The sequence below is a fragment of the Pseudochaenichthys georgianus genome, chromosome 16, assembly GCF_902827115.2.
Source record: "Pseudochaenichthys georgianus chromosome 16, fPseGeo1.2, whole genome shotgun sequence".
NCBI classification, from domain to species: domain Eukaryota; kingdom Metazoa; phylum Chordata; class Actinopteri; order Perciformes; family Channichthyidae; genus Pseudochaenichthys; species Pseudochaenichthys georgianus.
In genome coordinates, this window is record NC_047518.2 from 19,502,232 (window position 1) to 19,518,009 (window position 15,778).

Sequence of the window (15,778 nt, forward strand, 5' to 3'; positions counted from 1 at the left end):
GACAGCTGATCTAACCCTAACTTTTTAAGGATTCACTCAAGCAAGTTTGTAGAATTCTATCTAGACAGCTAGCTCAGAGAATCACTGTGGAAAACGCTTTTCTCTTAGTCTCTTTCTCCGTCAAACTGTCTATCTGTAGAAAGCAGTGAGTTCAAAAGGAAACGGGCCTTTTGATGTTGTCCCATCTGAGCTTGAGAACAGGGTTATTCGGAGGTCAGCCCTGAATAATAAGAACTTCAGAGCCTGAGTGTGCGTGTGTTTGAAAGAGAGAGAGAGCTCATAAGACAGAAGACACCATTACCTGATCATCCCTCCTATGTTCCTCTCATATACTCCAAAGGCGAATAATAGGAGCTGACACCAGCTCTGCTGTGGATGCCTTTGTGTTTGTGTGCACTAAACGCATGCATCCATCCATACTTATGGGGACTTGTGTGTGTGTGTGTGTGTGTGTGTGTGTGTGTGTGTGTGTGTGTGTGTGTGTGTGTGTGTGTGTGTGTGTGTGTGTGTGTGTGTGTGTGTGTGTGTGTGTGTGTGTGTGTGTGTGTGTGTGTGTGTGTGAGTGAGCAATCCTACTTTTGAATGCATACAATAACAGCCTTAGGGAGAAAATGGGTTAGTATTCTTCAAATTGAGAGAGACATTTGTACTTGGTACTCAAATAAATGAGATTGTTTACCTTTCTCCTCCTACTGGTGTAGTTTGAGACAAAGAGGGAGTGACAAGGAGGAACGGGTCATTCAAAGGCTACAGACTTGGAGCGGGGAGGAAACGTTATGCCCAATTATTGGGAAGGTGGTGAGGAATGATAGTGTGGAGTGAGAGGATGGGGCGAGAAAGAAAGAAAAAAGCTCTATATGTGTGTGTGTGTGGCTATGCATGTGCAAATGTATGAAGCTGGAAGGAGTTAGCTTTAAGTTTGGTGCCATACTTCTGAGTGCATGTTTGAAGTCTTATTTACATTTTTAACTGCTGGTATATGTGCATGGTTAGCTCCAAGCGTCTTTAATTCTAATGGCGCCTGAGATGCGTTTGATGTCACCTGAGGAGAGCAAACACTTTACTGAGGAAAGATGTATGAAAAATTGTGTTAAATACATTCAACAAAGGCTGAGCCAATTTAATATTATTTATTATTTAATATGTTTATTTTTTTATTTATTATGAATTGATTGGTTCCGTATGAATAACCAATTCATTTGGTTTGATAAATTGTTTATTGACTGCTTTACATTAAATAAAAACTTTAGCTAAAAATCACGTTACACTTTTTTGTCAAGTTTCAAGGACAAAACATTTTTGCATTTATTATCACAAGTGTTTCTGTTGCATCAAAATCAACACACGTTTAGGTATGAAACCTTTGGATGCAAGGAAAATGTATGTCTTGCTCAAGAGCACTTTGCCTTTCAAAACCTGATTGACAGACCCTGTTCGTGTCATACCAACATTCATGTGGAAGCACCTTATTATTCTATGATGCTGGTTTTTAGCTATGGTGCTTTGAAGGACACTCACTATGCCATTCTGCAGACAAAAAGAATGTACGTACATTTTCTTGCATTCAAATTTAGATCTGTTCATCAAAGTAGTCTGGTGCCTGCTAGGCAACCAATCCAACTATTATCTGTAAAAGTGGGAAAATAAATATTAAGAACATGTATATCTGCGTTTACTCCAGAAGCCCGTACCTGACAGCGAGGATGTGCATGGGTTGTGACCGCCTGAGGCTGGATTGTGGGGAGTCTGCAGACGACGAAGAAGAGGAGGGCGGCTCTGGGGAGACGTGGCTTAGAGCAAGTGAGTGTTGACCCTGCCGAGGCTGGTTGTGTTGCACGTGATTGTGATGGTGCTGTTGGTGTGAGGAAGAGGTCTGTCCATTGTGCAGCAGTGGGGTTGACTCTGTCTGCTGACCACTGCAGGTGGAGTACAGGCTCTCCAGCGAAGAGTTCATATCATTCACCAGGGCCTCCAAATCGACATCATCCTCTGGAGGAGATATATAGAAAGGGAACACATTAGTAAATAATGTTAAAAGTAAGGACATAGTGGAGCAGAATACACAACACTAAAGCTTGGGAGAAAATCAAAACCGAAAGGCAATAAAACATAATAAAAAAGGAAAAATGAAATTCCTCAAAGCTTTCTGTTTTGGTTTCAAATAGTTGAGGCACACACTAAAACTAAGAAAGTCCCTGGATATTGTTGGGACTTTCCCTTTCTATTTTAGTTTCTCTATCATTTCATTGTGGCCGGATTCCAACCCTTGACCTCACTTTGTTTGCACCACCTTGATTCTGAGTAATACTGAAAAGAAAAAGAAAAAACTGACAGGCACAGAACACACACTCACACCCAATCAGAAGAAGTATCTTGACTACGAACATTGTGCTCCTCTGTGAGCCAAATCTCCAGGGATAACAGGAACAAGCTCCAACCTGCCCCTAACACTTTTCAACTCTCACCGCTGGGGTTCACAGCGAAGGCACAGTAAGCATCTGCTTCGACTTCGCATCATGTTTTAAATATTGTGCTTTTAAAAAGGTCTTAAAAAAACTGGATTCTTTTCAGAGGTGGAATCTATCCTCAAAGCCCCTGTGAAAACCTCTAGGCTCATTTAAATTCATGAAGAGAATTTTTCCACCGAAGGGTGCATGTTGTATCGAAGTTTGAAGCGAGCACAATTGAAGGGAAGATCTCCTTCTAATTGCTCTATGCTATGAACGTTTTATCATCCGGGTAAACTGGGTACATAACTTTGCTCTTTCTGAATTACAATCTGCAGTGTTGACTCGTCCTATGATATATAATTCTCCATTATGAATTAATCATCAAATCTCTGATCATCCAGATCCTGCCAACTGTACTGTAGGACATAAGTAAACCACTAGGGGGGGACAGGCTCTAATTGTAAGGTGTACTGTAGGGGCTCTCAAACTGACATGGTCTCACATATTAATTAGTGTTACAGGCAGATTTAAATGACATGCATTACATTGTAACCAAATAACACACAGAGAATAAGTTGCATTGCTATTTGCAGTAATGGTAAGAGAACCATCTGATCAGATTTTTTTTTTAATGAACATTATTTAATTTCTTTAATATTTGTTGGGGCAACCAGCGCTCTTATTGTGGAGACAGAGTTGAAATTGGGAGACAGAGGGATTGACATGCAGAAAAAGGTCCAGAGCCAGATTCAAAACCATTCATAAGAAACAGATGTGAAAAAATGACAAAAGGGATTTAAATGTAAGTGACGAGTAAAGATTATTGAGCTATGCTTAATTTGATGTAGAAAAGTCTAATTATTAAACCTTTTACTAAGTGAACTACACTTTTTTTATTCATTGTTACAGCTATTCCAAAAGTAAACCTCTTTGACAGATAAACAATCAACTATTTCACATTTATTTATGTGTTTATTTTTCGAAATTCAAACTGGCTATTTCTCATTTAATCTTCTGAGCAGCCCATGAATACAGTTAGGAAGTAAATGATTTGGTGCTTTGTCATTATCTGAGCATTTTTAGGTTCAAAGCAAACACACTTTGAAAGCGTGTTTTAAAAAAAAGCACATTTGTTGGATGTTCAATTGAACTTTTACCATGCAGTCCTTCTGTCCAGAACTACAAGGCTTAAAATGTGCCCTGCACTTTGTGACTCATGAAATTGTCCCACAGCTCAGAGTGCAGGAAAGCTGACAGCTGGATCCTGCAAGGTGCTGTGAGGGTCATGCCACTCTAAAAGTCCCACTGCTCAGCGGAAAGCTGACGTTGGGAAAAAACTATTTGATTGACATAAAGTTTTAAAGCACTGGCTTCACAGGGAGCCCTTAAGCCTGGGATGGAATTAGTTTCCTATGGAACTACTTGTTCCAGAGGCACAAACAACATGAGGAGACACAGGTGAGCTTGTCTTTAGCACTGAGGCTGAAAGCTATACTTATGAACCTAAAGTGTCGCCTTTGTGGAGCCTTTCCTGAAAACGCGTCTTTTAGCTGTATCACAGGTGGCTGTATATCATAGGTGGTTAATCTGTCAGTATTAATAGTGACATGTACAGTAAGCTGGAGCAGCTACTTATAGTTAGCCTGCGGAGCTAAAGAGCTATGTACCACAGAACACAGGGTTCATACGTGGCCATACACAAGTTAAGAACAGACAGGGCAAGACACTTGTAACAGAGAACAGAGACACATAACCTAAACAAAAAAATAAATACATATGCAACAACAAAATCAAACAAACACTTATCTGGTTATGCTTGATAAAAACAAATCAAAAGCAAAAGTTGAACAAAACATGTACTCATCATCCATCAATCACACAAGGTGAGACATGTAACCCCAGGCTAGAGAGAGAAAATAAGTTTCCTCCGAAATATGACCTAGTTTGGCATCTGGATGGGAATTGGCTGAGCTGTTTTCTTCCAAAGAAACAACCCTTAAAATCACTCATGGATGTGGGAATGCTGCGTCATTATCTGTCATACGATCATAATCACCTGTGTATGTCACAATCAGGCAAACAAAGGCCTGCGTCATTCACCCGGCGGTAAGGCTGACAGATTGATGACACAGGCAGCATGCAGGCAGGCCCGCACGCACTGTATTTAAACCCCTGAAGATTCGGAAGAGGGGAAAATAAACTGAACACCCTCTTGTGCCAAGCGAAGTGGTTTAAACGGTAAAACAGAAACACGTCCTTTAGCTTGTATTGTCAGGTAAATGATCCAAACATGACGTCTTTTAGCTTGTATTCTCAGGTAAATGATCCAAATTCAAGTTTCAACACTTACTACACTTACTACACATACTCACTAAAAATTACACAAAATCAGCAGGTCTGCTACAGCGTGGAACAGGATTGAACTGCCTTGCCTCAGACATATTTAGCTAATACATAACATTCTGAGATATTGGCCAATAAAAAAATACTTAATAACCTCCACGTATGTCTCACAATTGTATGCCACTAAACTAAACTCATGATGTACCCCAGGCCACTCGAATGCCTAGTTACGTCATAACTAAAGTAAAAGCAGTAGATCACATTTGATTTGAGCAACTCAACTTTTCCCAGTTTCTAATTTGTTCTCTTGTCTTTTTCTGTCCTTTTCCAGACTTCATGTTATGCCAGGGCACACGATGTCCTGAACTAAGAAAAGAGCAGGTTCCTAACTGCCAACTGTCTTGCTTATTCTGAAAAAATATGTAATCTTAACACTTGCTGTCTTTTTTCTCTCATATCTTATAAGAAAACAGATGGATGGGCCAACTGTTGACTCAATGATGGTTGGTGATTATGAAATCTAGTCCTTGAAGTATTTTTTTTGTATTTTCATATTGTATTGGCCTTTGGCAGAGAGCTAGTTATATAATCCTATATACAAAGGACTTGGCTATACGACTGAAGTCACTTCGGCGTGTGCAAAGATGAAAACAACAGAGGAGAGGAGACAGCGTTTGCACAGTACAAGCCTGAGACATCGCATCTGTGAGTAACTGGAAAGGACTGCCGTGTGTGTCACACCACGACCCGGGGAAATGTGGTTTTGTCATTCTTCTATTTATTTAAAGAATACTGCATTTGGGCAAACTATATTAAACTTGTATTAGAACAACTTATAACAATAACATTTATAATAATAAACTCCAAAGTAAAATATAATGTGCATGGCAGAATTAATAGATTCATTGTTGGCAAGAGCAACTTCTATTTGTCTACGTCAAATGTTGGTTTACAAATGCTACAAAAGCCACTTGTGCAATAGCATCTCATTACCAGCATGTAAAATAATGGAAGACATGTTCCCAAAAAATACATACTATTCCCTCCAAAAATGAATTGGTTTATGACTGTTCTAGCTTATGGGAGCTCTAATAGCCTTCTAATAATTAATACATAGTTTAGTGGTTTTGAATGTAATAATGTCAGCAAGGATTACAATCCTACTAATAACACTACAGTAGGGGTATTCAACTCAAATTCAACGAGGTCCAGTTAGAGAAAATGTCCCCATGCAAAGGTCCGGAGCTTCACAATGTCTAACTTGCTTTATGAATTAGTGTGATATATATTGAAGTAGCCTGTAGCTTTATCAACGTCTGCATGTAATCAACAACTGACTGCCAATCAAATAAAGAAAGTGCAATTCATAAACAACAATATATATATATATTTTTTCAATTAACATTGAACTACACAGATATACAGTAAATACTGTGGATATGTGTAATGTTCCTCTCGGGCTGCATTTAAAAATGAAATAGAGAAAATAAATAAAATAGCTTTTGAAAATGTGTGCATCTCAAAAGTGCTTAATTTTAGATAAATAAAATAAAGTGTAGCAGCAGCTTGAGTTTCTCGTTAACCGTTTCACATCATCACTTAACAGTTTCAGACGATTATAGAACAATATCAGTCTTTACACATCATAACAATTGAACAGTTTTAAAGTTCCTCTTTCTTTCCCTCTTATATTGCAGTCCCACACTCACTTTGTTTTGTTCAGTGTGAGAATTGAGCTCGAGCTTGTCCTGCCAGGAGTTTAAATCTGGGCTGAAATTGTGTCAGGGCCATTCTCATACACACATGCAGGTGCTCATTGGTTAGCCTCGTTAGCCTGCCCTGGAACGATATTTATTTGTTGTGACCTCAGTTCTGATTTGAGAGGGAATGTTTGGTCAAACACTTTGTGTTTTGTCACTTTTAATGAGCGCCACGGTGTCTGAACAAATGAGACGCACTGGTTCTGTGCTCCCAGTGGGCAGGATGAACATGAATGAGTCGACTCAGGGTTAAAAGCTCTGTTCTCACTGTCCACTTTCCTCTTCTTGGAGAGCGCCATGTGTAATTATTTGTCTCTCCCCGTCTGTCGCTAACACGCCTGTTCACTCTCCTCTCCGCTTCTCTCTGCCGCACTCTCGTCTCTTCTTCTGTGTTTCTCTCCCTGTATCGCTCACTCGTCTCTTAATAGAGATTAAAATGGTTAACGGTTAAAATAGAATCGCCCTGTCAAAATTGAAATCCCCTATTATCCATCCATCCATCTTCTCCCGCTTATCCGTGGTCGGGTCGCAGGGGTAGCAGTTCCAGCAGAGAGCCCCAAACTTTCCTTTCCCTGGCGACATCAACCAGCTCTGACTGGGGGATCCCAAGGCGCTCCCAGGCCAGCGAAGAGATATAATCCCTCCACCTGGTCCTAGGTCTACCCCTTGGTCTCTTCCCAGCTGGACGTGCCTGGAACACCTCCCTAGGGAGGCGCCCAGGTGGCATCATTACTAGGTGCCCAAACCACCTCAACTGGCTCCTTTCGACGCGAAGGAGGAGCGGCTCAACTCCGAGTCCCTCCCGGATGACTGAACTTCTCACCTTATCCCTAAGGGAGACACCAGCCACCCTGCGGAGAAAACCCATCTCGGCCGCTTGTATCCCCTATTAATGTATTGATTATAGGTCCGGGTCCGTATAGGTTGGTGTCTGGGTCCGGATCCGGATCCGGACCGCGGTCCGCCTGTTGCCGACCCCTGCACTACTGGAACTAGGCTAAATTAAAAATGTCTGCACAAATAATATAGACCATGAGGATGATATGTAACACAGCTTGTGAACAGGCTTGAATGGTAAAAAGACTTAAAAGTTGTAGCTTATTTGACACCTTTTTCATAAATAAAAAAAGAACAATACAGGAAAGGAGATCTGACAGAAATCTAAATGGTCTGCACAAATGAATCAAGCTCCTGACTACTAACAAACTATTGGAAACAAACAAAAATAAAACATCTGTCCCTCTAAAAAATTATTATTCAGACAGTGTAAACTAAATGTCTTGGTTAAATTATTTTGTCTGTCTCTGTGGTCCTCTTGAGTTCCCTCCATCCCGGCTGATCCTGAAAAATTACAATGTAATTTCTGCTCCATTTATTTCCCATGCCAGTGCCAAGCGTTCTAATTCACTGGTTGGGTCCTTGCAGACTCCCCGCCCTTACCTCCCATGCTGAGCCAATATTGTGCTTAAATCTCATGCTCCGATTGTCATGGATGAACCCTGTATGGCGCAATTAGATAGACGGCGTAATTATAATGGCACCCTGTGTCTATGCAGATCATCCTTTGAACTGCTGCAATGTTTACAGCGGAAGAGACCCAAATATATATTATCCCCCTTGACCCCCCCCCCCCCCCCGGCCCAGTGGAAGATAATGAGGAGCAAGCCACTGTCCACACTGTACTGAAACACACACAAACCCATAGTAATACTACAACAATCCCAGGTAATTTCGATGACCTTTGTAGTCTTTATATATGAAAATAAATGGAGAATACACAGCTTTTGTTGCACCCACACCCACCCCCCACACACACACACACACACACACACACACACACACACACACACACACACACACACACACACACACACACACACACACACACACACACACACACACACACACACACACACACACACACACACACACACACACACACACACACACACACACTTCTATTTCGTATGAGGCTTCGCCCTCTAAGGCTATCGCTATTGGGTAATCCCATTGCACGTGTGCAGCACTGACAGATTTAATCCACGCCCACCTATGACGTGGGCCCCACCTCCGGCCTCACTTCCGTATAAATAGGAAGAAGGCCCGTCCAACTGCTCCCATTTTTCTTCAGCACTCCGTTGCAGAAGCACTGTACAGGCACAAGCTCTTTTCAGAGCTGTTTACTAGAAAGCAAATATTTCCCCCTGGCCCCATTCTCCCTCTCCTCCGGACGGGGGAGACAGGGCGGGGCTCGGGGTTAGCCGACATATGAATTACGACCGGCTTTGGCTGGCTCGCTCCAGGGAGGAAGCGGCTTTACACAGACGATACAGGTGAGTCCTGCCGGGGATTGGAGCAAGCAAACGCGGCTCTCAATCCACAGGTGTCGCGCACTCATTGTGTCCGTCTTCCTCTGGCCCGCAGACAGCAGAGAGCGAACGCTCTCGCGGCTGCGGCCAGGGATGATTGGCCAAGCCCTTGAGTATTGGATCCGAGTGGCGGGCAGCAGTCAGGCGACTCCTTCCCCTCCCTTCACGGATCACTATGTGGTTCCCCCGGCCCCATCCTCCCTCTCCTCCGGACGGGGGAGACAGGGTGGGGCCCGGTGTCAGCCCGGCAGCCGAGCCTATAGGTTCGGCTGCCGGGCTGACATGATGAGAGCTGCTGTGCAATACAGCGTGTGGAGGTGCAAGAGCCAGCTGTAACCTGTCAGTCAGCAGGCAGCAGGGCTCGTGGCGCAAGCCAGCTGTATTTAACCAGGCGGTTATTAGACAGCAAGGCTTGACGTTTAAACCTGATACTCCTAACCTGTCGGTTAGCAGGCAGCACGGTTTTTTTCCTCTGTCCCAGATGTGCCTACTACACACGGTCGTAATGAGCCCAGGGCTGTTGTTACGCACTGTGTGAATAGCACTGCACACACCTCCGCTCGCACCAAACTTAATGTGGAGTCGGTGTGTAGTTATGCTAAAACAATGTCGGACACCGTAATCTTCTCTGGTCCCCTCCCCAATCTGATCAATGATGACATGTCATCATTTCAGCGCTGGTTGTCTTGGTGGTGCCCAGCAAACAATGTGGGCTTCGTAAATAATTGGACAGCCTTCTGGGGAAAACCTGGTCTAATTAAGAGAGACGGCATTCATCCTACTTTGAAAGGTGCAGATCTCATTTCGGCAAACATTTCAGGGCTTTGTGGACGTAATCCATGACAAACTGGAGTTGAGACCAGGAGGCAGAGTCGCAGTCTTACACGCTTCTCTGCGCTCTCTCCTAGGCAGTCACCCATAGGAATCCCGAACCCAATAAAATACCCAATATTAGCGGTGTGTGTGTCTGCCCAAGGACAATTTAAGGTAAAACCTAATAGAGGTGTCATACATAATAACCTAATAAAAGTAAATGTAACAACTACTACAGTGTAACAAAACAGGAAGATTAAATGTGGTCTCTTAAACATAAGATCTCTAGCATCTAAAGCAATATTGGTAAATGATTTAATATCAGATTATAATATTGATGTATGCTGTCTCACTGAAACTTGGTTGAGACATGAAGAATATGTCAGCATAAATGAGGCCACTCCACCCAGCCATGTCAACACTCATATTGCTCGAGGCACGGGCCGAGGAGGTGGAGTTGCAGCAATCTTTGACTCAAGTTTACTTATCAATACTAAACCAAAATTAAATTATACCTCCTTTGAAAGGAGCATCCGACCTGGAAAACTTTGCAGCCAATCTTATTTGTTACAATGTATCGTGCACCAGGTCCTTATTCAGAATTCTTATCAGAATTCTCTGAGTTTTTATCAACTTTGGTTCTTAAAACAGACAAAGTAATTATCGTAGGTGACTTTAATATTCATGTTGACGATGATAAAAATAGCCTTACTGTTGCATTTAACTCTATATTAGATTCTGTTGGTTTCTGTCAGAGTGTAAATAAACCAACCCACTGCTATAATCACACTCTCGACCTTGTTCTGACTTATGGTATTGAAATTGAGCAACTATTAGTCGAACCGCATAATCCTGCTTTATCCGACCATTTCTTAGTAACTTTTGAAGTACTGTTACTAGACTACAAAGCATTAGTCAAAAGCTCTTGCAGCAGAAACCTATCTGTTAGTGCTATAGCCACATTTAAGGAAGAGATTCCACCAATACTTAACTCGATAGCATGTCTGCATGTAGGGGAGGAAACTTATACAAAATGTACATCACCCCAAATTGATCATGTTGTTGATAGTGCTACAGATGCGCTGCGAATAAAATTAGACTCTGTTGCTCCTTTGAAAAGAAGAAAATAAAACAACATAGATTAGCTCCATGGCATAATGCCGAAACCCGCAAAATAAAGCAAAAGTCTAGACAACTTGAAAGGATATGGCGTTCCACTAAACTTGAAGAATCTCGTTTAATTTGGCATATTACTCTCAATGAATATAAGAAAGCACTGCGTAAAGCGAGAGCAGCCTACTACTCTTCATTAATAGATGAGAATAAGAATAATGCAAGATTTCGTTTCAGCACTGTAGCCAGGCTGACAGAGAGCCACAGCTCCATTGAGCCTTCTATTCCCATAGCACTCAGTAGTAATGATTTTATGTGCTTTTTTAACGATACAATTGTTACTCTTAGAAACAAAATTAATGACCTCTTGCCTTTGACCAGTATAGTGTTATCAACATCTCCCGGAAACGTAAGTTCTAATATTACACTAGATAGTAAACTAGAATGCTTTTCAGCCATTAACCTTGAACAATTACATTCAATGATTCTCTCTTCTAAACCATCAACGTGCATGTTAGCCCCAATTCCAACTAAGCTGTTGAAGGAAGTTTTTCCATTAATTAGCACTTCTTTATTAAATATTATGAATATGTCTTTATTATCAGGCTATGTTCCACAATCATTCAAAGTAGCAGTGATAAAACCGCTTCTTAAAAAGCACAACCTCGATCCAGAGGTTTTAGCCAACTATAGACCTATTTCTATTCTTCCGTTCCTCTCAAAAATTCTTGAGAAAGCGGTCGCAAAACAGTTGTGTGATTACTTAAAAAACAATGATTTATTTGAAGATTTTCAGTCTGGCTTTAGAACACATCATAGCACAGAGACAGCTCTGGTTAAAATCACAAATGATATTCTAATAGCCTCAGACAAGGGACTTGTCTCTATTCTTGTTTTGCTCGATCTCAGTGCTGCATTTGATACTATCGACCATGATATCCTATTGCAAAGACTAGAGCACTTAGTTGGCATACAGGGAACTGCTTTAGGCTGGTTTAGGTCCTATCTATCTGAACGCTCTCAGTTTGTACGTGTTAACGATGAATCTTCCACGCAAACCAAAGTTAGCCATGGAGTGCCACAGGGCTCAGTGCTCGGACCTATTTTGTTCACATTATATATGCTTCCGTTAGGCAATATTATAAGGAATCATTCTGTAAACTTTCATTGTTATGCGGATGATACTCAACTATATTTATCAATCAAGCCTGATGAAATTAATCATCTAAATAAAATTCAAGACTGCCTTAAGGACTTAAAAACGTGGATGACCTTAAACTTTTTGATGTTAAACACGACCAAAACTGAAGTTATTGTACTTGGCCCGAAGAATCTACGAAACAAATTATCTAAAGATATACTAACTATGGATGGCATTAATTTGGCCTCCAATGAGACTATAAGGAATCTTGGTGTTATATTTGATCAGGATTTATCCTTTAACGCCCACATAAAATCAATTTCAAGGACCGCCTACTTCCATCTACGTAACATTGCAAAAATCAGGCATATCTTGCCTCAAAACGATGCAGAGAAACTAGTCCATGCATTTGTTACTTCTAGGCTGGATTATTGTAACTCTTTATTATCAGGGAGTACCAAGAAGTCAGTCAAGTCGCTTCAGCTGATTCAAAATGCTGCGGCTCGTGTACTAACCAGAGTTAAGAAAAGGGACCACATTACTCCTGTTCTGGCTGCCTTACACTGGCTCCCTATAGAACACAGGATAGAATTTAAAATTCTTCTTCTCGCCTACAAAGCCCTTAATGGGCAGGCGCCATCTTACCTTAAAGAACTCATTATACCCTACTGTCCTACTAGGGCATTGCGTTCCAAGAATGCAGGGTTGTTGGTTGTTCCTAGAATATCTAAAAGTACAATGGGAGCCAGAGCCTTTTCTTATCAAGCTCCACATTTGTGGAATCAGCTTCCAGTTTGTGTTCGGGCGGCAGACACCCTATCCGTGTTTAAGAGTGCGCTTAAGACCTTCCTTTTTGATAAAGCTTATAGTTAGGGCTGATTAGATTCAGCCCCTAGTTTTGCTGATATAGGCTTAGTTTGTCGGGGGACATCTTACTTCTTCCTTCTCTCCGTCTATACCTGTGTACTCTCATGTTCCGATTAACCCAGCTTCCCCAAATGTCTTTCTTTTTGGTGTCTATATACGCTGGGATCCGGAGTCATGGATGATCCTGCGGTCCTGTGTCCTGGATCGCGAGCGCTGGATCTTGAGTCGTGGCTGTGGTCCTGGATCATCGGTCCTGGATGGATATCCTCGTGGATTCATCTTCCTATTATACACACATGCATTTCCAAACATTTGGACTACCTATGTTGCAAATGTATTATCTTTTCAATTTACACACGGCATCTATTGCACGTCTGTCCGTCCTGGGAGAGGGATCCCTCCTCTGTTGCTCTCCCTGAGGTTTCTCCCATTTTTCCCTTTAAACTGGGTTTTCTTTGGAAGTTTTTCCTTGTACGATGTGAGGGTCTAAGGACAGAGGGTGTCGTATTGTCATACTGATATTCTGTACACACTGTGAAGACCACTGAGACAAATGTAACATTTGTGATATTGGGCTATATAAATAAACATTGATTGATTGATTCCCTCAGCGGGTTTGAGCGTGAACGCGCCTCAATGTCCAGTTTACGAGCCTTCTCCTAAACAGAGACAGGATGAGAGCTGGTGTGAGATGCAGCGTGTGGAGGGACCCTCGCAGCTTTTCGGTCCGGGCCCCTCTTGGGTTGCTTCACAGGCAACGGCGGCGAGGGCTCTGACGTGGCTCGTCATCATGACAACCACAGCACATCCAGAGCATGTCGCGCGCTCTCAGAATATTACTCAGAATGGCGACGTGTGTGTTCGATGGACAGATGAATAATAATAAGCAGCAAGGCCCACCGGGTAAGCCGGCTGCCCCTAACCTGTCGGTTATAGGCAGCATGGCTCGCTGCATAAATAGGCTGTCTTTAAAACCTATTGGTTTTTAGGCAGCTCAGTTTTTCTCCTCTGTCCCAAACCTACCTCCTACACACGGTAATGAGCCCACGAGTGCCATTATTACAGTGAGGACAGCACTGCACACAGCTCCGCTCATCCCTTAGGGGTGTTGAGCGTGAACGCACCTCGGTGTCCAGTTTAACACTGTAAGCAATTACTGTTATTTTTCAGCCGATGTTCAGCACTAATCTACTGGCAGCCCCCTATAACCAGAATGTTTCTGTGAATTATTAAATTGTGTACAGTGATAAACTGAAATTGTTCAACAGTATGAATACTGTATAATTTCAGTGTATTGCTGGCGTCTCTGCTGCCGGTATTTTACTGTTAATGAGAAAGGCTGTAAAATAATTTCACAGTATGAGTACTGTGGTATGGCAGTGAAGTGCAGGCATCTGTGAAGAAACTGCCGGCGCTTTACTGTTGTTTGATAGGAAAATGTGTTACAGTGGACATAATGAGAGCCTGTGTGAGGTGCAGAGTCTGGAGGGCTCTGGCGTGGCTCGTCACCATGACAACCACAGCACATCCAGAGCAGGTTGGCGCGCTGAGTGGCGGCGCGTGTGTTCAATGGACAGATGGAATATAATATGCAGCAAGGCTCCCCGGTTAAGCCGGCTGCCAATAGCCTATTGGTTACTTGGCAGCATGGCTCGCTGCCTAAGCCGGCTGGGTTTTTTAACTTATCGGTTAATAAAACAGCAGGGCATACTATTCAATCCGTCTACCTTTAAACTTTTTGGGTTTAGGCAGCACGGATTTTTCCTCTGTCTCAGACGTACCTCCTACCCACGGTCGTAATAAGCCCACGGAGGGCCATTATTACACCTCGGGTGGACAGCACTGCACACACCTCCGCTCATCCCTTAGTGATGTTGAGCGTGAATGCGCAGTTTACGAGTCTTCTCCTAAACGGCGACATAATGAGAGCCTGTGTGAAATGCAGCGTGTGGAGGGCTCTGGCGTGGTTTCCCACCAACCACAGCACATCCAGAGAATGTACACCTGGCGCTGGCGCAGAGTACTGGATGGTACCCAGGGTGGCGGCGCGTGTGTCTGATGGACAGATGGATGAGCAGGCGGATGGGCAGAGAGTAGTCTCTGCAGTTCGCCTCTCCCCCCCGCAGTTCTACGGGATACAGGAAGTCCTGTCATCCCGGGAACAGTGTCTCGCGCTCCGTGCAGAGCGGCAGGAACTCTGGTTAAAAGGAAGCTTTTTTCCAGGGTTCCTCATGGGGAAGAAAATCAGGGTTTTTTACTCCCAGTATTTTCTGGTCCCGAAGGAGAGGGGGGAATGAGACCCATCCTCGATCTGTCAGTGTCTAACAAGGGAATGGCCTTTTCCCATGCTGATGATCAAACAGGTGCTGGAGTGCACCAGGGAGGTGCACATCCATAGTCCTGAAGGATGAAGTCCTCCACGTAACCATCATCCCGAAACACAGAATTTCCTGTGTTTCTCATTCCTGGCTCCACGCACTTTTTCAAAGTGGGTGGAGCCGGTGGGAGCAGCTACTCAGAATGGGGATGAGTGTTATTTTACCTGGACAACCGGCTGTGGCTGGCTCGCTGCAGGAAGGGAGGAAGCGGCTTACAGACGATACAGTTCGTATCTCATCTGTCAAACCTGGGTTTCATTATCAACTGGAAGAAGAGCTGTCCTCGTCCCTCCCAGGTTATCTTTTTAACTGGGAGTGGAATTGAACTCAGCCCGCATGAGAGCACGACTCTCACAGCGGAGAGGGGAGAAAGTGACAGCTCTCCTCCGGCACGTCACACCTCGCGGGGCAGTGACAGCCCTCTCCGTGATGCAGCTGTTAGACATGATATCAGCTGGTCACGTGGTGATCCCCCTGGGTCTCCTTCATAGTGAGGAGACTCCAGGTGGTTTATTCGCCTGTGCATCGACCCCGTGCGTCAGAG

General features: G+C 43.2%; 1 protein-coding gene across 4 annotated transcripts in view; it reads right to left on the reverse strand.

Annotated features, from left to right (window-relative positions):
* The window catches only part of grb10b (growth factor receptor-bound protein 10b), an 81,814-nt gene that overhangs the window by 37,027 nt on the left and 29,009 nt on the right, over positions 1 to 15,778 (reverse strand). For all 4 annotated transcript variants that reach the window (XM_034102017.2, XM_034102016.2, XM_071205829.1 and 1 more), the window contains exon 4: positions 1,692 to 1,989. In XM_034102017.2, coding sequence (XP_033957908.1) covers positions 1,692 to 1,989 — 298 coding nt within the window. The remainder of the gene's footprint in view (positions 1 to 1,691; positions 1,990 to 15,778) is intronic.